We start from the raw sequence: 24,702 nt of genomic DNA, 5'->3' as shown, positions 1-24,702 counted from the left end.
CGACAGAAGTGACTTCGAGAACATTGCTATATCCAAGGACAGGACCCTTTTGGGGAGAGCAATAGGCATAGCCTACCATATGAGTCATTTTGCAGAATTTCCAGAACCTGCCCTAATAGGCGAATTCGCTTCTTGGGCTAGGAATCTGCCCTTATAATAAAAACTCAGCCAAAGTTGAAACAGCGATATGTTAAAAACAAATGAAAAGGCTTTACAATAAAAAAGCACATGAGTTTATTCAAATATTTACAACAATAATTTATGACAGAATTTATATATACATTTATTATACTCCTCCTAACACCTTGGAGCTACAGCAGTTAAACATTATTGTAATTCTACTTCAAGCTTTAGTTAGTAATCATAACTCCTTTTCATACAGTATTTTCGTCGTAAAAATCTAGCAACTATAATAACAGTACAACTGAATAAATAAAAGACGTTTTATCGTTTCTGTTGGAATTTCAACCCATAGTTACACAAGCAAACAAGAATTTTCACGTACAATTTTCTAGGGGGTATGTTTGGGAAATAATTATGCCAAAAAAATGCATACTACCTGTAGATAGGACCCATTTCGTGTGTTAATACTTTATGGAAGCTCACAAGAAGTCTGAATTAATCGTGGAGCCGATCTACCGCGTAATCCTCAAGCAGATGGACGGTCTAACATACCGTCATAGTCAAAAGGGCCTGACCTCAGTATCCTGTAAAAAAAGTACCATTTTTTCTAGTAAACGTCTAAACGTTGGGTATAACATTGAAGTTGGGACCAGAATATATATAACGTTATATCCCAAATACGATTTACGGATCTACCGTAGAAAATTCGTCGTATCTGAATATGTGCTTTTAACACGGGAATATCCATCTGGTAAAAATAGAAAATGCTTACTGCAAGATTAGCAATATTCAATTTTGCCTTATCAATTATGAAATTTCATAATATTAGTTGTTATCTAATAAGGCATTATTTCATCAAGTGGAAACGAATAACTTTGATTTTTTATTTATAATAAATAGTATTTGTTTTTTTTCTCACCAAGTGGATTTAGCTCCGGTTACGGAGTACGGTTAGTACATGCGCTATACAGTAGAATTCTGACTTGCAATATTGGGATTCAAAACCAAATGAAAAAATATTAGAGTCCTTTACCCACTGAGCCACAGCACACGACTGGAAGCTGGTTGAGTTAATTCACATATAGCCTCACCTTACCCTAACCCTATTCCTTCACGCATGCGTATACAGTTGTACATAGATATAGTGCAGATTCCCCGTAACCGGCGCCAGTTTGTTTAAAATATTCCCGATAGGTGGCAACTGAGTTAAAAATACGGTTTATTCGTTGTTTTTTAAAGGTTTAACAGAAGGGAAATATCGGGACTAAAGAAGTAATACGATATTGAGAATCAACGTTAAATCTGACGACGCTATACCCGAGATTCAATGTATCATTTTTATATAGGACCTAAGATACTGGGGGTCAAAAACTTTTTTGTCAGGCCCCTGTGGTTATAGAAACGGTAATTGAGATCAACATTCATGAATATATTGAAAAATGAATTGCATTTTCATGATCAGATAATACACTTCAACGAAATCTAGATCAACGATAAAGCAGCACTGAAACGTATCACAGTAACATGATCAGAAAATATATTTCGATTTTAAATCTTTAGACTGAGAATAAAGCAGCGATGATAACTAATAACAACCTTATATTCAGGCTAAAAAGCAGTAAAAGCCGTTCGTAGCAAACTAAGAGATCATTATCAAAAAGAAAAGAAGATTTGTTCAATACATAACAACATGATGATATAAAAATCAACAATAACAATCTACCGGTAATATGGAAGGAATAAAAAAGTTTCATTAAATCACTGCAGAATACAAACATAAACGTTATGCAGGTATCAATTGGCGTTTTTGATACAATATCTGGCATTAGTAGCAAGTGTAATATAGTTCATTTCTAATTTAAAAAAATATTCGGTCCTTTCATGTCTTAATGACGTGAAGTCTGCACGAACAAAGATCGGAAGATTGTCCAAAGGGTGGGTACCGGATGCGGATCGATACCTACATAATCAGTTGCGAGATAGTTTTCTAAACATAATTCTAGACAAACCGGGCAAGGGAAGGGTTATTTGCGGTTATTTCGCGGCAACTTGAACTACTGCAAATTGATAATAGTAACGTGATAAAATGAACCGCAAAAAGCAACCACAGATATAATACAATTCCCAGTACCACGATACAGCTGCATTTGAATCATGTAAATTCATGGTTTGCCACGCGAAGAAATTGTTACCTCGGCAGAATCGTCGTACCGGGCTTCGATTGTACATTTGAACACAGATTAAAAAGACACATTTCATTCAGGGAATAAAGCTGGACAATAAATAATCAAACAGCACATCTGAACCAGCAGATATAGCTACTACAATAGCACTAATTCACAATCTTCATACAATCGACAATATTCAAAGAAACTCAAACAAGACCTACGGGTCTAACGGTTATAATTGAACCGGGGGATGGTACTGTCTTTGATTTGTGCTGCCCCCTGGCGGTAGTGGCAATATTTCTCCATTTACGTACGACGTATTCACGGTCTGCGGTAACGACCGCGACCTCCATCGATCGCGCATTTTAATGTCTCGCGGTTTTTGCACTTTTTTATGGCTCGTCATCGGCGGATAGTTGTTGTTGGATGAGGAGTTCGAGCCGGAGCGTTGGTGAAACTGCGGATTCAATTCCGACACGAAATCATGAATTTCCTCTGCATAATCGTCGTTCTCTTCCTCGACGTCGCGAGTAGTTGCTGCGGCGACCACGCTCTCGGCGCTGCGCGATTTAACGTTTAAATTGTTATTCGCCGCGTTTACGCGATCGGCTTCTTCGTCCTGATCGTCGTTCGTCCATGCCCCCTTGTGAAGATCAGACGTGCTAACTGCTCGTACAGGCAACTCGAGCGGTTCTTTAATTTCGATGGCTTGTCGCAAATCTCCGACGCTGTAAAACGGAAAATGACGATACTGATCGTCGAACGATGTCTTCTTCTGCCTATGCTGCTGTTCGGTCGTCGTCATGGTGAGGCCGCTGCGTCGTCTCCTAGGCGGCGCTTTCGGCGGGCGTCCCTCCGTACTGCTCGTGCTGTCGCAACTTTTCGATCGATTATGCATTTTCTCCCCGGATTCATCGGCGGCGTTACTATCGTCGTCGTCGGAGAAGAACACCGAATCGCTGTCGTTGCGCAACGAATCGACGTTCGAACTGTTCACTCGTAGGATTCGCCGGTATTTTTGTAGCCGTTCGTTCAACGATTCGTTCGCCGAACGCAACTCACGCAGTTTGATTTGTTGCGTCGATATGAACTGGTCTTTCTCGTCTAAAAGCTCGGTGATTGAACTTTGATCTTTGCGTAATTTACTCTCGAATAGCAACAAATTCGACACTATATCACGCATTTGCTCGTCGTGTTGTTGCTTCGCGATCGACATTTGCCGGTGCATTTCGTCCACCCGTAATCTCCACGCCAGTATCAGTTTTTTGCTTTTTCGTTTGTTGCGTTTCAGTTTGTCTTTCGCTTTCGCCAGACCGGTGTTCGTGTCTCGCAATTTCTGACGCAGCCAAATCACTTCTCTAACTAGCTGGAAAAGAAAAACAAACAAAAATCAAATCCATCAGTCTGCCAATAAGGGGTACCGGGGGCACGCACCAGATGGCATCACAAAACACTACTAAGTCATTCTTTGAAAATCAGTTAATTTCAAATGAAATTTGCTGTGACAAGCAAGTCACGTTCAGAAGCAGTTAGTATTTACGCACAATAATGTGACCCGTGCATGGGTTCGGTTCAACATTTTTGGTTGCACTCACCAGACGGCATCACAAAACGCCGGGTCATTCGTTAAAATCAGTTCATTTCAAATGAAATTTGAACTTGATTTTTAGGCTGCCAAATCCGAAAATTATCAAACAACTCATCGGAGAGATATAAGATTTACTTTCTCAGGTGTATGGTATAGGTTTCACTGAAAATCAATTTGTCAATTGGAATAGGCGATTCGAAATTCAATTGAAATTTAGAAAGACTTGGAGCGTGGGAACCACTAGCAAACCTGGTGGAATCCTAGCTTGCCACATGAGCGTTGCCAGTATCCCAGTGGATTTAGCACTTTCCTATATCACAGTGACCCGTGTAAAGGAAAAACCTGGTGCCGTCACAAGAAGACGATTCTGTCCGGATCGAACTGGACAGGATCACACTGGAATAATATTTGGCCTGGGCTCAATTATTTTTAGAGTCACTCTCTTGTTACTGAAATACTAACAAAAGGATGCTGTGGCAAGCGAGGAGTCATTTCCAGAACTTCCTGTTCGGTGCGAGCCAAATTTGAGCACGGGTCAAATATTGCCTGCGGTAAATTGCAACTGGTTCCCAAAGTGAGTCGCTTTGTTTAAGCATCGTTCATTATCAAGTGAGTGATTTACACGCGAATGCGCTCTCCAAGGCATCCGGGCGAAATGTTTCGGGGCCCGATTCGGGGGCCCCAATCGTCTCCGTGTGATTGCTATAGGATGAACAAATCTGGTTATATTGAAATTTTTAATCTAACAACGGTTCAGATTATCGGAATTACTGAAACTGATCGATAGGATAACCAGCTGTTACGCTCGCTCGTTGGGGTATAGTCATTTTATATACGCACCAACTGCCATTCACTCTCATCCATAGTATAACCAGCATTATAATATATCATTAGAATTATTTTTAAAACTATCTAGATAGAGCTCACCATTGATCAATTGAATCTTTCTACATAAAATGTTATAAAGTAGGATAATACTCTATAGTTGAATAGACAAATTGTAAGCGGACTGGTAGACCGATATAAATTTCAGTATTTCGATGATGTTAATGAGCAAAACCCACAGTTGATGATTTAGAATGTTATTCAAACAGTTTCGAAGTTTTGACTTTACTTCAAGAATGAACATTTTTATTATCGTTTCACCAATGATGAGGTATAGTCAAAACTTTGAAACTGTCCAGTACCTAGCATTTGAATTTATTTTTTATGGGGGGGGGGGGGCACAGAAACCTGAGGAAGGGCAGTTCTTACAGGCCCTATAACAGTAATATTTGCAAAAAGCGCCCTTTTCCAAAATGTTTGGGATGCAACTGCCCACCCCCACCTGCTGTCCTAATAATAAACTGTTACATAATTAACTATGGGTTTTGCTCATTAAAATGTACATTCTTTAAAGAATGATTATAAGACTATGAAAATTCTTATGTACTTCCAACGCATTCGCGTTTAAGACTTATATGTCTCCTACGAGTGCTCCTAGAACTGCAGTGAGTCTATCAAAAATCTGAAAAATCGAATCAACTACTCATCAGTCTGAGTAACGTACGTTCTAAAACGTCTCTCAGTTTTCATTTATATATAATACACGCGGATAGGAATCTCGTCACCCGAATAAGAATTTCTATAGAATTCTATTGATTCGACGTTGTGGGCGAGAGTGCGGGGGAGCCTTTATACCGCGACTCTGTTTTCTGACATTTTTTCTCTTTACGGAATAATGCCGTCGTTAGCCTATACCGACGTATTATTCCAGAAAAAAAAAACATCAGAAAATAGAGTAGTCACAGTTATTATGATCAGAATAAAGTCAGCGATCGACCGAACAAATAATTCAGCTCATAACAAAAACAGCTCGGTAAAAATAATGCCCTGACAATCAATATATATATATATATATATATATATATATATATATATATATATATATATATATATATATATATATATATATATATATATATATATATATATATAAAGCGGGAACCAGTCCAGCCATTCTGAGTAAATCTCTCGAGAGCTAAATAATTGGAAATTACCACCTAATTAAAACTCCCCAAAAGAGTAATATTGCCTAATTCAACCCTGAATTGATGAATAAACATCAAATTCTTCAAAACCGCTGGTTTCATTAGCGAATTTTTTCCTTTACACTAACTGAATTGATTTCTAATTTGGTAACCACCTAATCAGCAATAAGATCCTGCTTCCAACTGTACTGATTTAGGCGCACAGACTAATGTACAACTGACATATAGCTCAAATCTACGAGCAATTATCTCAAGAGAAGTTGAGATAATTGCTCGTAGCTCAAATTAAGCGAGTTTCAAGGTATACGGAAATATTGCCACTGGAAAAAATGTCTCCAAATTTTGCAACATAAGAAAAAATGCCACCGGGAAAAGAATCAGTTCTAGGGTTCGAGTTTCAAGCAGCTTCAACAGCATTGTCCATTCAGAAGGAGTTCTTAAGGAATCAAGGAGTCATACAAACGCAAGTCTACATAAAATTTTCAATCATCAATTTGTAAGCATGTTTCAGAAGTATAAATTTTTCAGAACACATGATAGACCTATTGATCAACAACTCAAGAATATTCCCTATTTGCACATCGAATGCAATTGATTTATTGGATAAAAGCCAGATTTTTAAAAGCTATGAATTCAGTGACCGCGTTCAACAAACTGATTCTATATTGTATTACTATAATAATTTCAATTATTAACAATCTAGGCCTACCGCAGACAGAAGCCAGTCACATACAGCCATTTAGTAAAAAGGACTACAATAGCGACATGTCCCACTAGCTGTACAAAATCTACTCTGATGTAAACAGTCTAATTCAACTGTAAAGGGACGTATTTATGTTTCTCATGGATTTTATTATTGCAAGAGACGGACAAATTAATAGCTGCTGCATATTTTCCAAACCGATCTAGAAAAATTTGCGCTGCTTTTTTGGCACAAGTTTATAATGGGGAAGTTTGGAACATTTTTGAAAAAAAGCTTGTTATTCTGACATGCAAAAAAACATTCTGGAAGGTCCATCTAATCTGTTTATGACTGCCACATCACAACTACCCTCTCTTAATTTTAAATGCTCTTCATGAAAATTCACCGCTGTTTTAAGGCATTGGGAGAAAAATTCTTTCTGCTATTCACAGCTTTTAATCGTTAGTTATGAACCCTGGTCATAAAAATATACTGGCATTGTTGTTTCCACAATTACTGAGTTCAATTCACATTAGATAGAATGTATTCATAACCCAACATCCAACTAGTTTGATTGAACATCATTCTTCATGGCTAATCTCGACACACAACAAAACAAATAGTTAAGGAAAATGAAGCCAAATTTTAGGACAAACTACCTCCTAATAAGTGAGTATATGTAATCAAATAAACTTAACTAACCGTGGTTTTTCAAAATTCAGAACTGGCTAAAAAGGACTAGTTACCAACTGAGCATCCAGTCAATCAGCTAATTTGAATCAAACAAGTCATAGCTGACATTAATGGTTTTCAAGCCCAAGACCGTTGGAAGCTACAGTTTTAAGTGTCTTGTTCTGCCGCTAGGTGGTGCACTGGGCCCATTCTTCGCACTGCACGGACCCCTTTTACTAACATTGTACCCAATTTCATCAAGATCAACCCACTGTCAACGAAGTAGCTGAAAAAAGGGTCCACAAAAGCCAGAGAACCAATTATGGTTTATAGGCTCCCCAGCAGTATGGAATGGACATAAAGATAAAAATCTTTAACCCTTTTCTCAGAGGCCCCTGTGATAGGTCAGGTAGGTTAGTGTCAGAGTGTCACTCATTACAGGTTACAGCATCTAACATCCACATTAAAAAAAAAATGCCAACAACAACCATCGAAAAAACTTACAGAATCGCGAGACCTATCGGCTAAACTACAATCATCAATTTCACTGTCCAACCCGGCACTGATGTGCACAATCGATGTAGCCATGTTTACTGTAGCTGATAGCGGAATAATTTTCTCCATCTAAATCTGAAATAGGATGAAAAATACATTCAATAAACTTAGCAATTGGTTCTTGCAAATGATGAGGCTAATTTGACATTACGAAACATTGACCTAGGCATATGGAGTAAACCCACTGTGTTAAAATAAGTCTGCTTTCAATGTTTAAACCCGACTAACTAAGAGACAAATGTGCATTGAGAGAAAAAATAGGATTTACATTATGTTGTAAGTCAGGTTAATTTAGGCCTAATCAATCTGATTGAGGTTTAGTTTCTTATATGATCGGATATTTTCACTTAAGCCTCTGCGATTATGAACCGCCAACAATGAAGTTTGTCAACTAGCCTATAAGTCAGTATGTAACCTATCTGTGGTTACGTTTCACGAAATCATATTTTCACAAACAAGTACCTTTATGAAGTGGTAGGCCTATGGACCTAAACCACATAAAATCTAGGATAATATAAGCTAGGTCAACAATATGAGCCCACCAATCCTGATTTTCCACTGTACTAGGTACAAAAAATAGCAATCATGTAAGAAATTGTTTAATTGAACATGGTTTTGGTATGCTTCTATAACCGCATTGACGCGTATTGGTGATGCAGGGGAAGGCTTAATTGATTAGATCGCAGGCTTTGAGGTAGTGATACTACTTGCTTAAATTTCACCCTGTACCACAGGCGTTATAGTCCACTACTATGCTTGGGAAGAAGGAATCACGAAATGGCTCCGTATATGTGCGATACACTGACAGCTGGTTGGCATTTGTGCTTCTTGTGTGCGATGATCTAGGAGAGAGTCCTCCTTGGAGATCCATAGCAATCATGCCATTGACCACTTTAATGGTGAAAGTCTAATGGCGTTTTGTGCTTGTTGACGTTCGCAGTAGCTATCAATAGTTGATAGCAGTTGCAGTCACGTGTTGTTCTAGGGATAATAATCTATGAGGTTCATGAAAGGCCATTGCCTTTTTTCCTGAAATTTCATAGTCCTTTTAAATGTGTAGAGATTTTGTTGGCCAATCTAAATATGTACTACTTATAAAATATAAACCGTCTAGTTACGGGAGTCTGTACCGACAGTACTACATCTGCGTACGCGCATGCATGAAGGATAAGGGTTTGGGTAAGGTGAGGTTTTATATAGATTAAATTTCGTCATGGCTTCCAGTCATGTGCTGTGTGTGTGGCTGAGTGGGTAAAGCACTGTCACTGACTGGATTATTTATTGATAGACATTTTTGCTTTGGTTTCAAATCCCAATATTGCAAGTCAGAATTCTAGTGTATCGCGCATGCACTAACTGACTCCCGTTACCAAGTCACGGCGTATAAAATAATTCTACAGACTATAACTTCATCATAGCAGAGGCTTATTTACTGACGCATGAAAGTTTGATTGAATTGAAATTGGATTGGAATTATTCTCGATATTTTACCTGTCCCTACCATATGACAAACGTTTGCTTAAAATCCACGAAGACCTCCAAACTAATAACATGAAAATCAAAAACTCATCATCAAATAACGTTAAATACCATAATATTTTGATTCTGAAACTATTTCTTGGTGTCGAACCTGGATTTTGACAATTCGGGGTCCTGATAATTCCCAAACTCGAGAGTACGAACCGACGAAAGGAATGATGATGCAATTCAATTTACATTATATTGACAGAAAGTTGAAAAACAAACAATCAAGTGAATTCATATAACGGCAGAGCAATAAGAATGAGGAGAATCACTTGAAAGAATGCAAGGCAAATTTAATTGAAAAACTTCGTTTCAGATGAATGCAATGATATTTGTATAAAAAACTATATTGAGTTTTATTTGAATTGTGCGAAAGTTGAAGGACGGTGGAGTAAAAATTTTGACAGTTCGATGCCAGTTCGATGTCGTATTTTTTCCGCTGCATTTTTTCCACAAATTATGTTCAAAATGTGCGTTTTCTAATGGTGAGATGAATTTCATTTTTGCATTTAAAGCAGCATAAATTTAATCTTCTCTAGAGGCCAACCCACACCTTGAGCCCCTTCCTTCTGTCAGTTCACTAAAAGTAAAAAGCAGAACACAAATTTTTCACTTTTGATGAATTCAGTTCGCTCTCCTGAGCTTGGCGAGTCATGGATACTGCTGCTATGATGACGACGTGTTCGACTTAAATCTAACTAGAAACTAGTGTGGTCTTTTATTTTTACCGCTACACCGTTCAAATCATCTGGTGGTAGGCCTATTCCCTCCCTGCGGCCATGTCGATGTCACAAATACAAACGATGAGGGCTTACGGCTTTGTAGCGATCGGTATCTGGATATTCATGTGGATATTGTACCGGCAACAACTGACGATGGAGCTACGCGCTGCCAACAATTTCGTAACGTTACGCTCGGAATACGTCGACCTGTTCGTCGATAAACGCTCGCTGAAATTCGTCGTCAAAAAACACGACCATCGCGTCGTGTTGGAGGGAGAATTCGCTGACGTGCGACTCGGCGGAAATTTACCGCTCATCCGCTCGTGTCGTCAACGGCAAACCGATCGATTCGGACGAACGTGTCTGAATTGGAGCCGTTTCTATCGTTTGTTTATAACGAAACGCCACGACCAACAGAAAGATCGCGACGTTATCTGCTACGATTTCGAACAGAAGTTCGACGCCGTGAAAAATCAACCGGTTTTCGAACATTTATTGCCGATCAGTTGTTTCACGATGAATAAAGTTGGATACCGTGGCAACGGCATCAGTAGTTTCCCGGTGAATTACGATCTTTTCATGTCGCCGGGCGACGATCGAGACACTGAGAAAATACGCGAAGAAAATTACTATTTGTTAACATCGAATTCGGCGATATTTCTACCGGCGGAAGCGTCCGTGCTCGTCGACGTCGATTCGTTTCGTCAGAAAATCTGTTTCAAGCCGCGAATCGACAATCGAAAAAGAATCGATCTCATCGATTCGTCTCGCACCGATACGAAGCCGGCTCGCGAGGCGATTCATTTGAATCTGACCGTTTGTCATAGCAATCGGAATATCGATCATATTCAACGGTATATGTTGAGTAGATATCGTATGAAAGCCGATCGATTACCGTCGCTGGATCTGATGTCGGCACCGGTTTGGACAACCGGGTCTCAACTCGTTCAAGGATTCAGAGGACGAAATCTGAAAGCGTTTTTGAAATCGTTAAATGATCACGATTTAGCAGGGGCGAAATGTCAGTTGATCGTCGACCAAATCGACTACGCTCGCAATATCGGAGATTTCGAATTCGATCCCGTGAAATATCCGCCGAAAGATGGCGGTCGCGAGTTATTCAAGACTTGTTCGGTGTCCGTAGCGATATCGCCGTTCGTAAGTACCGAATCGGCGTCTTATAAAATCGCAAAATCCGGCGGATTTCTTATTAGATCCACCGTTTCGGATGATCCCGTATTGATTCGAAGAGATGATAAATGGTTAGCCGTCGTGGACTTCACGAATCCCAGCGCTCGACGATGGTTCCGTCGTTCGTTGATCGAGATGACCCGTAAATATGGAATAAAAGGTTTTAAAGCGACCGCTACGCACGGCGTCGGCGAGGCGAACCCGCCGCCGAACTCCCGCATGCACGAGCGTCTATCAAATCATCGATTATATTGGACGAAATTCGTCGAGACGGTGTCCGACGTTGACGCGTCGTCGGTTACTTCTACCGATGTCGTTTATCGAAATCAAAAGCAGCCGATTTACGTACACGCGCCCGAGCCGTCGTCGAACTGGGATTATTCTGGTATCAAGTCCGTAACCGCGTCGGTTTTGAAGCACGGATTGCTCGGATACGCGTTCATAATCTCTGGTCCGATCGGCGGAACGAGACGATCGGAACAGTTACCCAGACGCGATCTGTACATAAGATGGATGCAGCTATCGGCGTATTTACCCGTAATGCAGTTTTCGGTACCGCCGTGGAAATACGACGATAAAGTCGTCGAACTCGCTAGAAAATATATAAAACTTCACGAGAAAAGAGTTTATCCCGAGTTAGTGAAAGCCGCTCGGCAGTCTGTGATTGATGGTGAGTATTTAGATCTTCTAAAACTGATCATTGATTTTTGAAAAAGTTGATCGAGTTGTTTTTCAAAAATCATTCAATTGATAAAAGCTTTAGCCTAAGGCCGAAATGTGTTAATCTCAATTTGGAATAAAGAAAATGCACCTCTGGGCTCAGTTTCACAAAATAAGTTAACTCAAATTTACCTCATGTTTTCAATGAGGACAACAATTCAAACTTAATCTTTTTAGGCTTAAACTTTTTCGCGAAACTGGGCCCAGATCTCAGATATTCCTACTCATTAGGTTTGAACCAAGTTTTATAATTGTCGGTTAAAATTTCGCTCGAGGTCAACCTTAACTATGGATACGGTTCCTGTAGTTTTATTACCGGTAGATCTGGGGGCCAGTTGCTCAAAAGTTGCTCAACCAACTTTTGAGCAACCGGCCCGATTTTTTTAGAAATCAGATACCTCCATGAGTGATTTAAGGGGTCCAGGGGCCCTTCCCAGAAAACTTTTTTTCAAATTGCGTAAAATTTGATGGCTAAATGACTATCAATTGCACTATCCTCAACTTGAGAGTGTTCATGACCTAGCTGCATGACACCCAAAATGGAAACAATTTATGACAAGCAAATTTTTAGTTCTAGATGTAAATTGATAATTCTGTGATAGAATATTTCATTCCAAGATCTAGATTTGTCTTGAATTTGTTCTGCTTTGGCGTGCCTAACTAAGTAAAACTAAGCATGCTGGAAAAAATTATGTAGATATGATAGAAGTACATGTAAATACATTTGAGCCTCTCGATTACCACATGAATGGTGAGCCAAAGTGGCCACTTACCTGGAAATCGGGGAAAAGTCAGAATTTTATTTTCTTTAAAAAGTCAGGGAAGTTTGCAAAAAAAGCTAAAAATCAGAGAAAAGTCAGGGAAATTTGTTGAGATGTTGATCGCACATAAAATCAAACAGTTTCCATCTATGTCTTACATATTTGACTGTGTTAATTGATTGGATTGTTAGTCAAATAGAAGTGGCCACCTTGTGAGCGTGGTTCTCTGGATCCAATAATCGCAAAAAAAAATGATGTTTTATGGATTTGTTGTAATTGTAGGATCACCGCTGGTACGTCCTGTATGGTGGAACAGCAAATCGACCATCATTCCGTATCATATTAAACACGAATACCTCGTCGGCAATGACCTGCTGGTGGTTCCCGTTTTAGACGAGCAGTCGACCGTGCGATATCTCTATATACCGGATGGACTGTGGAAACACGATATCAACGGCCGAAAATACAGGGGTCCTAAAACGTACATGTATAGATACCGCGTTGCGATTGATGAAATACTGACATTTTCAAGAATAAAATGAACAAACACAAAATTGATCCCTGGTTTACCGACCACATAGGGATTTAGGATTTTGGCGAAGAATATGGAGGTATTTCAGGGGTTAATTTTGACTAGGGAGCATTCAAAAAGTACGTATCTCGGTTAGGGAAAGGGGGTTGAATTTTAGTACGAACATGGCACAAGGGGAGGGGTAGCAGAAAACAGTTATGTACCTCCACATAGTATTGATCAATCTTTATGTACTTAATGAACCAAATCAAATCAATAGAAATAGCCTATTTTAGTTATTCTATTAATGGAAAATTGATAATTAACAACAAAAATATTTTTGGATCATTGCTTTATACCACATAATATGTTTATACCAATATGTTAGCTCCTACAAATCCTTGTATTTATTGGTATGATAGCTATTCGGTACATATATTCGTTTGTGGTACCAGGAATTCATCATTTGCTGGGTGGAGGTGTGGGGTATGCGCATCATATGTACCTAATAGGGGCATTGGAAGCAGTTTTTTATTGCCACAGCCAATTATTGACTGGTTCTCATTATGTTGCCGCAGCAAATTTACTTCAATTTCGTCAAAAACGTAATATTCAAAGAAAAAAAACGACATTCAGTAAATTTTTGCTGCTGCAGCCACTGCACTTTCAATGCCACTGCCTAAGATGGGTCAGGCAATTTGGTACAAAGGGGGTACATGGTGGAGGTGGTCAGAAATCAAGAGATTTTGAGGTAAGTACTTTTGAATGCTCCCCTAGTATAGTTGAAAGATGAAATACAGATGTTCCCCCGGTGGGTGGTATGCTGGCCTCTCCTATTAATAGGAAAAAAATGAAACCTTGAAACCGCTAGGCTAGTTGGAGCCGGATCAAAATACTGTAGTATTCATTATTATTGATCGGTCAAATTTCTTCAATGGTTAAAGATGGCAAATTTCCGAAACTAGAGAGTTTTTAACGATAGGAAAAATTCAATAATACACTATACTAGAGAAAAACGTAAACTGTACCAAACCTTTTACAGGTGTAAATATTTTATTTCATTTCATGCATGTATACCGGGCGAGAGGTTATGTAATACAGGCGCACTTGAAAATGAATACGGTTTACTATATGCACAGTAAAATCTAGTCAAAGACATTTTTTTATGACACTTCCTATATTACATGTTAGTGATATTATACACCACGATGTAAATAAGATTTTAAGCACATGAGAAAAATATTCAAAACTTAATGTTAAAATGCAATGTATGTGAATCGTACAATTTGATATTATGATTAAATGCAATTTATGTGTATAAAAAAGTATAGATTATGTGTATAAGTTGGGAATATGGAAATGTGGTTATTACGTAATTGCTAATAGATATCTATTTATTTTTTCTTCGGACGACGTTTTTTGGGTTTCAGTTTGAAGTCGAGAAGTTGTTGACCTTGTTTTTTGATGTCGTCTCTTGAGAAAACGTTTTCGTCATCTTGCCCTTCGAAATCAAATGATTCTGCAAAGTAATAATGATATGTAGAGAGTATATGAATGCGCAAATATTCCGATGGGTTAAAGCAGTGAGGAGTTTCATTTATAACTGGTCTATAGAAAATAACTTTAGATGAAGCATTATAGTCCATGTCATTAAGAAACCCACAATATCAGTTCAAGCAACTGTTACTGCTTTTTTTTCTTACTTTTCAGCCAGAATCCTTCCACCCGTTTTCACAGTTGTTTGAATTGATATTATGAAATGAATTCTGAAAATTGGTGGAAATATGCCCGAAACATTTTTTTAGATTGATATTGAGGGTTTCTTCATCGAGACTGGAAATAGTCTGTTGTTTAAGATAGTATAAAATTCCACACCACTATTAGAATGAAAAAGAGTTTGATCAAAATGTTTGATCGATAAAATTTGCCTATAATGTGGTCTGCAATAAAGTCTAAGCTTGAGAAATTTCAAATATTCTAAAGTTTAAACTAATCCATTCAAACACCAGGTAATAGTTGAATAGATGATAAGTAACCAACTGTGTTCATTGTTTAAAAGACTAAAAGCGAGTTTTATTCATCAAAAATTAAAATCAAAAGCCACAACGTTTCGAACTCTTACACTAGATATCATCAGATAACTCCCAGATAACTTTTTCCGCTGGGGCCAACTGCTATTTTTCCTGCGCTATAGTACGCTCTGGGTAGGGCGAACTACTTACCTATGGATGATGTGCTGTCTGATATTTTTATTCGAATATTATCAGCCGGTAAATTCATCTCCAAGAAATCATAAAACTGCAAAAACGATGGATAAATCCTGGTTTGTTTAAATAAGTCATCACAGGGGTGGCACTCGCAAAATTGGAAGGCCGGGCCCGGTAGAAAAGAAAAGTCAAAAGCCTCTATCGGGGCTACGCGTGGTTTCATCCTCGGTTTTAGCTATTTTGAAGAGATACATTCAAAAGGTTGCAATGTGCGAGAGGATGAGTGTCAAATTTACAGGTTTAAGATCTCTGTCTTGACGAAAAGGGAAAGGCCGGGGTCGGGACCTCCTAGATTACTCCAAATCCGCCCTGCATCGACACAATGATGTTAATAATAGACGAAGCTAAGCCAACTGTAATAATTGTAATCAATTTTCTCACCTCTTGCGTTGATAAACTACGTTTCAAGTTTTCTTTACTCGGAGTCAGAGCTTTAGCCTTCAATGTTTCCAGTTTCTTCGTCATTAAACCGAGATCTTCTAGAATATCTCCGCTTGGTTTACTCATCGAGGGCTGCTCATTTATCAAACATAAAAAATATTTCGTTGACATTTTTTCGATTCCATCGATATTTGTTGATATGATGTTTAGTAGGTATAGACTTTTAAGCGGCGGATTTTCCAAACGGCAATGAATTTTAAGCTAGAAATTCGTACGACTTGAGACTGATATCTGGGTTTGGCGGTTATGGAATACGGTTAGTCCTTTATAATACCACTGTTTGGACCAATGAAAAACATGGCGTTGAAACGAATTTGGTAGTGTTATGATAAATGATATTTTCTTTGAATTTGAGTTGGATTGAGCAAATTTGTTCTAAAAAAAAATGTTGGCGTTGTGAGTAGTGGCATGGATAAACAGTTCGCTACATCTCGTATGTGTTATCAGTCTGATTACTCCAAGGTGTGATGAAAGTCATGGCTACAATAATTCAACCAAAGATGCAGAATTCTCGAGTAAAAGGTTCATAGTATTTGGGCAACGTTTCGGCTAAAACTAATAGCCAATGATGTGTTTCAATACGCAAAATGATGGCTATTGTCTATAGCCGACATGTTGCTCAAATATATAAAACTTTTACTCCATAATTCTACATCTTTGGGTGAATTATTGTAGTCTACACTTTCATAAATGCTGGATTCGACAAAATGCTCGATTCTTATCAAGTTCGTTGTAATTTAAATATGTCGAGAATCTTTCTGTACATCTTTCTAATTGCTATGGCATTTCTCTCGTACGAGTTGAAATTTCAAATTTGTAGTGTATGCGATAAATAGTTTTTTTTATAACGAGTTTCTTATCGCTTGATTTTGTCCACGTCTGCAAAACTACGTACTTGTTACCCATTGAAATAAAAACTTTTACTCGCAGGGTTGAGCTTGGACTTAATGTTTAGTACTGCTGCCGTACGTGAAAGGACAGTCACTTACCGGTGGGAGTCTAACATGTTTTACCATGTCCATCAATGTCCCGACACCAGATTTCACATCTACCAGTAACTCGCCCGATTGTCTGACTTGTTGGGAACATTCGTTTGATTTCATCTCGAGTTCTTCCATCTTTGTAGTCGCTTCCTCGATCATCTGACGTGTTCTACGCGAAGAGAACGTACGAACGACAATTTGTATTGAAAAAAATAAACCAGCACCGACTTCCAAGTGGGGAACTTCAGTATATTGGGATCGATCACTTTTAGGGAAAGGTGGCATTTTATAACAGGGAAATTGAAGGTTTTCGAAATGTATATATTTCTTTTCAGGTGCGGATTCAGACGGCACCCGTAGGCACGTTCTACCGTCGCGAAAATTTCTTGCCCTTTTTTCATTTTCTTCGATCCCCAAAGTAAGCACTTATAGTCGTCCCTATCGATCCAAGAGTAAAAAAAGCACATCTTTACAGTACGAGGAAGATTATTTTCAACAAACGGCGCACTCCATTCTTGGGATTTCATCTTTATCGCCAGGAAACTAAATTTCAACTCAGTAAATTTCTAGAAAGCACTTGGAATCTTGACTTCATTTATTGCTTGGAAATTGTACCAAAAAGCAGTTAATTTTCAAAATTTTCCCAAGCGAGGATTATGCCGCATTACCCTCAAACAGTGATCGGATAGATCCGCCTCTGCTTTTATATCGTGAAATACTTTTAGGGATGGTTCTCCCTTTAATTTATTTGACTGATTTCATTGGATTTATCTTAATGAATTGGTGTGTCCCTCACCCACCACACTAACCGGGAACGGAACAATACGTTTTGATTTTGAAATCGGAAAAAAGCGAATACAGAGTTTCTAGATCTCGTGTGCGGTTTAAGTTTCCGCACGATCGGGAATGCGCGTTGATGCAACGATCCATGCCTTACAGCTGCAACCATGGGTGGATCCAGGAATTCTAAATAGGGGCCGGGGGAAGCCGATGCCTGTACACGTACTTGTTATGTACGCGAACGCCGAATAGACGCTAAGTCCTTGAGAGGGTATATTGGGAGCCCCAAGAAAATCTGGATCATTATCTGAGCATTCTACAGTGGAATCTCGTTACAACGAACTTGGATATTACGATTAATCGGATAACAGATACAGAATTTTTTTTCCGAAGTTAGATAATTTGATTTATTCCGTACTGGATACGAACTATCGGTTCGAACATTACCAGGTCTCGTGAAGTTCGCTAGGTAACTAGGTCCCAAATGACCGGCAATATCATGCCACTCGACGTGCAAATTTCTTAAGCCAGGTTGTGAAAAAATGTTATCCTGGCGAAAATATATTAGGCCCCTTGGATCTACCCGTGGCAGCTGTATGCATATCCAGTGTAATGCGCTTTGAAAACTTACTTGCTTCCTCGTTTTTCTCCTGAATATCTCAGTTCATTAAACTCTTCCAACAGACTCAGTTTAGTTTCTCGTAGGCGATTTCTCAATATTTCCGATTCGTTTTGTTGTTTTGTCAGGTGTTCCCGTGTCGAATCCTGTCCCTCGAAACGACTCACGAAATCCTGTAATTATTTTTTGTTCGGAAAAAAGTCGTGGAAAAATGACTTGATTATAAATTTAAGTTATGTATACATATCTACTCGTACAAATTTCTAAAACTCAATAGAATATTAATGATTTCATAAAAATCAATAGGATATTTTCTACACGGTATTTTGATTTCTTATCACACTGAATTTGGTCTTGAGGAAATGCAAAACTTGTATGACATTTAAAAAAACTTAGGCCACACAAATAAAAATCCTGTTTCTCGGGTGGGGCAATCGCCAAAATGGGTAGGTAGGTAGGTAGGTAGGTAGGTAGGTAGGTAGGTAGGTAGGTAGGTAGGTAGGTAGGTAGGTAGGTAGGTAGGTAGGGAATATTTTGTTCTTTTTATGGAAAAATAAATTTCGGTTATTCTTCTAACAGTGGGTAGGTCGCCGTAAATAATTTTTACTGGACCAAATCTTTAGTCAGGAATATGATTAACAGCTAGTAGACCATAATAATAAAAGGAAATTCAGGTCTTTGTAGAATTACCTATAAAAAACTATATTTTGAACATATTTCACGGAATTCCTGGAATTTTACAATCCAAGGTCGCCATCAATGTCCGATTAGGAAAGTTGTCTGAGCATGGTTGCACCATTTCCAGAATCAAATTGTTAAATCCGATGTAATAAAGTGTTTTTATGATGTTGATCTCGGAGCCGACATCACAATTTGATTAAAAAGAAAAAAATATTTACCAAAAAGAGAAAGTATAGAGTTTGGTAGTCGGTCGGCCATATAAATATTTTTGAAAAAAGTTTTTTCACCCACAATTTTGAAAAAGGGTCGGTAGGCAATTATATTTAATTCTGAAAATGATTATTTGAAACGACGAAATATCGGGTCGGTCGGGCCCGAGAAACAGGGTTTTCTTTTGGTGTGGCCTTAGGGTCCTTTGACTGACTTGCGGATCACTGAGTCCGGTCGCTTCTTTAATTCTTTCAATGGCTTGTTCTTTGGTTAAGATGCGTCTCTGGCGATCAAATGTTTGTTGAGCTTCATGCGCCAATCTTTGTTCTTAAAAAAATTTAAATTGTACAATTCCGCGCGAAATCTACATTAGATTGAAGGACAAGGGTTTGAAGGGTTCTGAAGCATTTGACTGTACCGCTTACCATGTAGTGGGTCGGCAAAATTTAAAGTAGCTCTTTGGGCCTATAAAAAGAAATTACACCGAAAATGAATAACGCTTCCTGTCGGGAAAAAAGCGTGCACCGCCCGGGAATCGAACCCGGGTCGTAAGAATGGGAATCTTACATGATACCACTACACCAGCGGTGCTGCGTTAGGCACATTATGGTATTCTCTCGTTATAAAGCTATTCGAAACCTGTCACGCAGCGGGATATTCAAATCGTAATTTTGTTCGATGATTTTACAAAAGACGTATAGACTCCAATTTATCAGTCCAGTTATATTAATGTATACAGTACATACCTGTTTTTGTATTCTTTCAGCTTCTTCCTTTCGATGTTCCACTTCTTTCCGCGTACGATTCAAATTCTGATCTCTTTTCTTCCTGGATTCGTAAACAGTCTGTTCAGTCGTCGTCAGCATAGCCTACGAAAGGTTTTCGTCGATTTTAGGATAAAGCACATTTCATTTTTAGAATACGTATCTGTTTCGTTTCGGTAGTGTAGATGGCGTTGAAAGCCATCGGGGCCGACGTGATTTGGGCATTATGACGAGCTGGGCATCATAACGGGATATGTGTCGTTGTAGGCCTAAATTCGTATCCGAAAAGGAAGAACAAACGAATCAAGCACGTCTTAGATGTAATAAAACTACTTAATTGTATGAAATAAATGAAATGAAAGTTGATTTCGTTGAATCTATATGTATGAACCTATATGTAGGCTAATTAGTGTAGCTTACGGGGACTTAATGATTACAATTATAATCGATTGCGGTATAACGGATTCCGTAATACATATTAGTACGATTACTAGATATATCGTGGCTGGTGGAGAACGGATGGCATTATAACGATCTGAGATGATTTCATTTAGATATAGCCGGTTTGTTAAAGGAAGTTTTTTGGCTATGAAACGAAGTGACATCGGGTGATATAACGGACTTTGACTGTATTTTCATTTCACTGTTCCAATCGATTTACATATACGTAGTTTTTTGAATACGAAATAAATTGCTTTTGGAAATTCAATAACGGAATCACGTAAAGAGCCAACAAACTATATCGTAAAATGAGACATTTCATTTCATTAAGACTCTTTACAACCTCTCTTACGCGACTATACCTTGGTTTTATCCCGCGCTTCTTTGGCTTCAGCTGCCATTACTCGTAGTTCTTTCAATTCCTGGATTTGATCGCGTAGAGCGCCTTCGGTTGCCTCTAATTTAGCAGGGAACGACATGCTTTCCTGTACATGCAGGAAAGCGTAGATTAAACAATAAATTATGAACAGGATTTTGCGACCCGTTTAACAAATATCAAAATTAGGATCTTCTTCTAGTGATGATATACATGTATGTCCTACCGCACAAAAAGTCGAGTATAATCGATTATATAGATATATATTAATCTAGAAAGAATTTTGATCACCGCCCTCGGACACATACATAAGATTTTTTGGTAACTACTGATGAAACACTTCAGTTGTGACGATACATAATACAAATACCGCACTTGAAAAATAAGTCCAACATGTTTCCTTGAGCTATTTGTAATTTGGATATTGAGTTGAAAAGGTCTGTAGCTCAAGGAAACATTTTGTGCTCAATTTTTCATTCTAAGGGTTGGACTTTCTATTGATTCCTCTCATGTATATTTCATCATTATTTTCTTCATTTTTTTCTTAACCGTTCCCACCGAATTCAGAATTTGGAAACTGACGGATTGCCTCGGTTAACGTACCTGTCTCATTTTGCGCAAAATCGCCTCGTAATGCGCTTTGATATTCGTAGCCGTTTGGAACTTCATCGTCGCTTTATCCAGCGAGTTTTCTAATTGTCTGATCCTCTGCTCGCTTTCCAACTGTTCCGGTGTCGGTTTTCGGCGCGCTTCGGTTATTTTGTCCAGCTGAAACTTCAACTCCTTGATTTTTTCTTCCCGCGTCGCCCGTTCGTGTCGCAATCCGTTCAAAGTTTTTGCCAGTTCGCAAGTTTTGAAATCCATCACCTCAATCGCGTTCTATCACCCATGTGTCAAATGATTACGGTTACCAGAAAAAAGATTTTTTCGATATAAATTGAGATTTTCTTCAGACCTCTTTCCAATTTTGAAATGGTTTCGTGATCCCCATCGCTCAGTTGCACAATCGTGACTTGAAACCACGACGAAGACATCAAAGAGCTATAGCGTATGTATAACAAACATTCGAAGAGACCATTCATCAAAGCCAAAACCTCGTTTATCAATATTACTTCTACCAACAGTTTCATTTGAGTAGTCTTAAATGTTCAGACTGGTCTTAAACTGATAGAGTGACTATAGAACTGACGGTCTTAGACCGGCTTTAAATCTAAGCAACGACTGTGCAAATGGCCCCTGGGGCTGACCGGTGTCAACTTAAACCCGAGGGTTAACTCAATTGAAAATTGATTGAATTAACCTCCGTGGGTCAAAGTGCGTAAATACCAGTCTGAAAAACTATAGGCAGAGTATTTATTATCAGGCGCGGATCCAGGGGGCTTTTGGCTGTCCTGGAAGACCCTCATACTCTGAAAAATCTGCCTTTCAAAAAAAATCTTAACACGTGTCAGGTAAATTTCATGCTCTGTAATTATGAGGCATACATTTTAGAATATATGTTTGAGGTATGATTTTTAGTGTACGTTCTTGCAGATCTAGAAAAAAAGGCAGTTTTGGGCAGTTAATCAGGGCAGCACTATAGTGCTATAATATCAGCTGAACGGGGCACTTTTCTACGACATTGTTGCTTACAAAAAAGCACTTATAGCGTGCTGATTTATGCAGCATTCAGTGGTCTAAAAGGGCATTTTCAATCTTGGTCATTGTTATGAAATGGAATCCTGTATGGGAAATAGGCCAGAAAGTAAACGGCAACATTTTTCATTCCCTTCTAAAAATAAGACCAGATTTACTGTCTGTGGGTTAATGGTAATACCTGTCTTAAAACTGGCCCCTGATTATAAGAACTTTATACTTACGACAGCATTTTTCCTTTGAAGAGCTAACTTTTCTGTAGGCCGATTTTGGAAAACTTGTTTGATGACTTTCGCATCGCCCTAATATCGTACGAAAAATAGAACCCAGTAAATTCTCTGTAACTCCCTCAACCAATGAGAAGACTTCCCGATGATACCTACATTGATGCTGTCCGATAGATCCATCCGTTTGCCGCGGTTTTCTTGCCGCAATTTAACGAGAACGCCCTCATTTTGACGGATATGATTCTCGGCCCATTCATAATAAGCTCTTCTGTCGCGATCTGCAAATCAATTAATCAATTAAGATTTTTTTCAACCATGAAACTCTTTTATGCATTGTTGATTATCAACTGGTTCCATGTTTCTTTTTCCAATTGGGGAGAGACCAGAGAAGGAATACTAACTGGAAAAAATTGCCATATGGAAAAAATAACCCAAGAAGAAATGACCAAGGAAATCAAATAAAATATTAATTACGATTCAATTTATTTCCGACAAAAACTAAATGCTTAGATCTGTCATGTCACTTTTTGAGATTACTAGATCAATACCTGAATTAGTTTATGGTAAATTAGTTCGCTGGGAACGTATAAAAGTTCTTCAACGCCGTTCAACAATGCCGATCCATTAATGTAAAGGCGCGTTGACACGACGAAATTTAGACCGGTCTAATTTTTACCGAAATTTAGAATTTTAAATTACCGACGAAATTTAGACCGGTGGTGTGAACGCGATTTAGACCGGACCAAGTGTTCACACGAGCAAAAATACCGTTTCCAAATTAGACCGAATTTGGCACGGTCTAAAAGAGCGAACCAGGTCCGGTCCAAATTTTGGACCGGTCTTAATCTATGTGTGTGGACAGAAACTGGTACCAGGTCCGGTCGAAATCGTAATTCTGAACCTCTGCGGTAGATGTCACGACCTCTGCGGTAGAGTGTGAGTCCAGTTTAAAGTTTTGAATGCTTTTATTACCGTTTATGTAATTGATTTTTAGTAGTGCTTTTTCCTCCGTATACCATGGAAATGTTTGGAGTGTAACAAATATTCGTCACAATCATCCGGTAATAATCATCCGTTTTACTTCCGTGTTTTGAATCTTGTTTAAACGACACTTTGGGTTTCAGCGAGATAGAATAAAATCGAATTCGCAAAAATGTCTAAACCTGACAGAGGATCGAATTGGTCAAATGAAGAATGTCTTGCTCCACTAGGAATCTGAAAGCGAGACTTCATCCAGGCCCAGATAATCATTTAGCAAATGTCGACATCATCAAAACGCCCATTTTTCCGTCATTCGATTTTGTCACTCATTAATGAAAATAAGAAAATGAGATTTTTGTTTTGCTGTTAATGATTTTCAACTTTCAGAACTCTCTATACCAGGTTTTAATGGCAAATGGCTCGCAATTCTAGACAGATTTTGAACCGGTGATAGTCCGGAGTTTTTGAGAGTTGTTTGTAGAGCTTACAAGACTTAGTTATCTTCAGTATACGTGTATGTTTAATCAATTCAGTGTATGTTTAATCAATTCAAAGGGGTATTTCGAAAGGTTCTATTAATCATGCTGAAATTGTATCAAAAACTTCAATGAACAAACTAAGCCCCGGGCCGACACACTGTTACCGTTTCTTTCGTGAACAAATTGGAAACTGGAAACTGGATTACGGAGTTACGGTTCACCTCTGAGATTATATTTCCCTTGTAACTGTTCGATCTGATCGTACACTGTCCAAGAATCCGACATTTTGCCTTCGTGTCTACTTCTGCCAACTTGATGGTAACACGTTACGTAGATATCGCTCGATTTGCTCCTGATGTGCGTAATGCTCACAGAAAACAGCAACAATCTCCATAGTAACCATTGTCAACGATGGGAACCGTGGTTACTTCCGCCAATAAAATAATGCGACTTATAATGCAAAATGCACACCTCCAATGTGATACTTAAACTTTATTGTCTGTTTATAAAATGTTGACATTTTTTACATTGATAAAGATGAAGCAACTTTTGCAGTCCGTCCATCCAGAAG

The 24,702-nt window shown here is 38.6% G+C and overlaps 3 protein-coding genes and 1 non-coding gene across 6 annotated transcripts; 1 reads left to right on the top strand and 3 right to left on the bottom strand.

The window, feature by feature from the left end:
• Positions 1-234: 234 nt before the first annotated feature.
• On the bottom strand, positions 235-9,467 carry LOC141908251 (uncharacterized). 3 transcript variants are annotated; one of them, XM_074798201.1, is made up of 3 exons: positions 9,409-9,467; positions 7,768-7,893; positions 235-3,657 (listed from the first exon to the last, which is right to left on the bottom strand). In XM_074798201.1, the coding sequence occupies exons 2-3, from the start codon at positions 7,885-7,887 to the stop codon at positions 2,524-2,526; spliced, it is 1,254 nt and encodes a 417-aa protein (XP_074654302.1). In that variant the 5' UTR covers positions 7,888-7,893; positions 9,409-9,467; the 3' UTR covers positions 235-2,523. The 3 variants fall into 3 exon arrangements, with proteins under 3 accessions (XP_074654302.1, XP_074654304.1, XP_074654303.1); XM_074798203.1 differs by lacking the exon at positions 9,409-9,467 and adding an exon at positions 9,320-9,383; XM_074798202.1 differs by lacking the exon at positions 9,409-9,467 and adding an exon at positions 9,310-9,382.
• Positions 9,468-9,773: 306 nt separating this feature from the next.
• On the top strand, positions 9,774-16,812 carry LOC141908584 (myogenesis-regulating glycosidase-like). Its single transcript, XM_074798683.1, has 3 exons — positions 9,774-9,827; positions 9,971-11,925; positions 13,019-16,812. The coding sequence occupies exons 2-3, from the start codon at positions 10,122-10,124 to the stop codon at positions 13,276-13,278; spliced, it is 2,064 nt and encodes a 687-aa protein (XP_074654784.1). The 5' UTR covers positions 9,774-9,827; positions 9,971-10,121; the 3' UTR covers positions 13,279-16,812.
• LOC141908599 (outer dynein arm-docking complex subunit 3-like) lies at positions 14,642-24,416 on the bottom strand. Its single transcript, XM_074798697.1, has 13 exons — positions 24,353-24,416; positions 22,828-22,949; positions 22,669-22,746; positions 21,413-21,688; positions 20,796-20,918; positions 19,975-20,097; positions 19,654-19,693; positions 19,443-19,555; positions 18,350-18,510; positions 16,945-17,107; positions 15,896-16,027; positions 15,470-15,545; positions 14,642-14,766 (listed from the first exon to the last, which is right to left on the bottom strand). The coding sequence occupies exons 1-13, from the start codon at positions 24,414-24,416 to the stop codon at positions 14,642-14,644; spliced, it is 1,596 nt and encodes a 531-aa protein (XP_074654798.1).
• Trnag-ccc (transfer RNA glycine (anticodon CCC)) lies at positions 19,749-19,819 on the bottom strand. The gene has a single exon. It is a non-coding gene; the product is annotated as a tRNA-Gly (tRNA).
• Positions 24,417-24,702: the final 286 nt, after the last annotated feature.

This window comes from Tubulanus polymorphus, chromosome 7 (assembly GCF_964204645.1).
Source record: "Tubulanus polymorphus chromosome 7, tnTubPoly1.2, whole genome shotgun sequence".
Taxonomy (NCBI): Eukaryota; Metazoa; Nemertea; class Palaeonemertea; order Tubulaniformes; family Tubulanidae; genus Tubulanus; species Tubulanus polymorphus.
The sequence above is the reverse complement of the archived record's forward strand: the minus strand, read 5'-3'. Positions and strand labels throughout refer to the sequence as shown.

Coding starts and splice junctions, on each gene's coding strand:
- LOC141908251 (XM_074798201.1), bottom strand. CDS start 7,887: ATGGAGAAAATTATTCCGCTATCAGCTACAGTAAACATGGCTACATCG. Junction 3,658..7,767: donor CCGATAGGTCTCGCGATTCT/GTAAGTTTTTTC, acceptor TTTCTTTTCCAG/CTAGTTAGAGAAGTGATTTG.
- LOC141908584 (XM_074798683.1), top strand. CDS start 10,122: ATGTCGATGTCACAAATACAAACGATGAGGGCTTACGGCTTTGTAGCG. Junction 11,926..13,018: donor TCGGCAGTCTGTGATTGATG/GTGAGTATTTAG, acceptor TTGTAATTGTAG/GATCACCGCTGGTACGTCCT.
- LOC141908599 (XM_074798697.1), bottom strand. CDS start 24,416: ATGTCGGATTCTTGGACAGTGTACGATCAGATCGAACAGTTACAAGGG. Junction 21,689..22,668: donor TTCAAAGGAAAAATGCTGTC/GTAAGTATAAAG, acceptor CATGGGTGATAG/AACGCGATTGAGGTGATGGA. Junction 17,108..18,349: donor GGAGAAAAACGAGGAAGCAA/GTAAGTTTTCAA, acceptor CTCTTCGCGTAG/AACACGTCAGATGATCGAGG.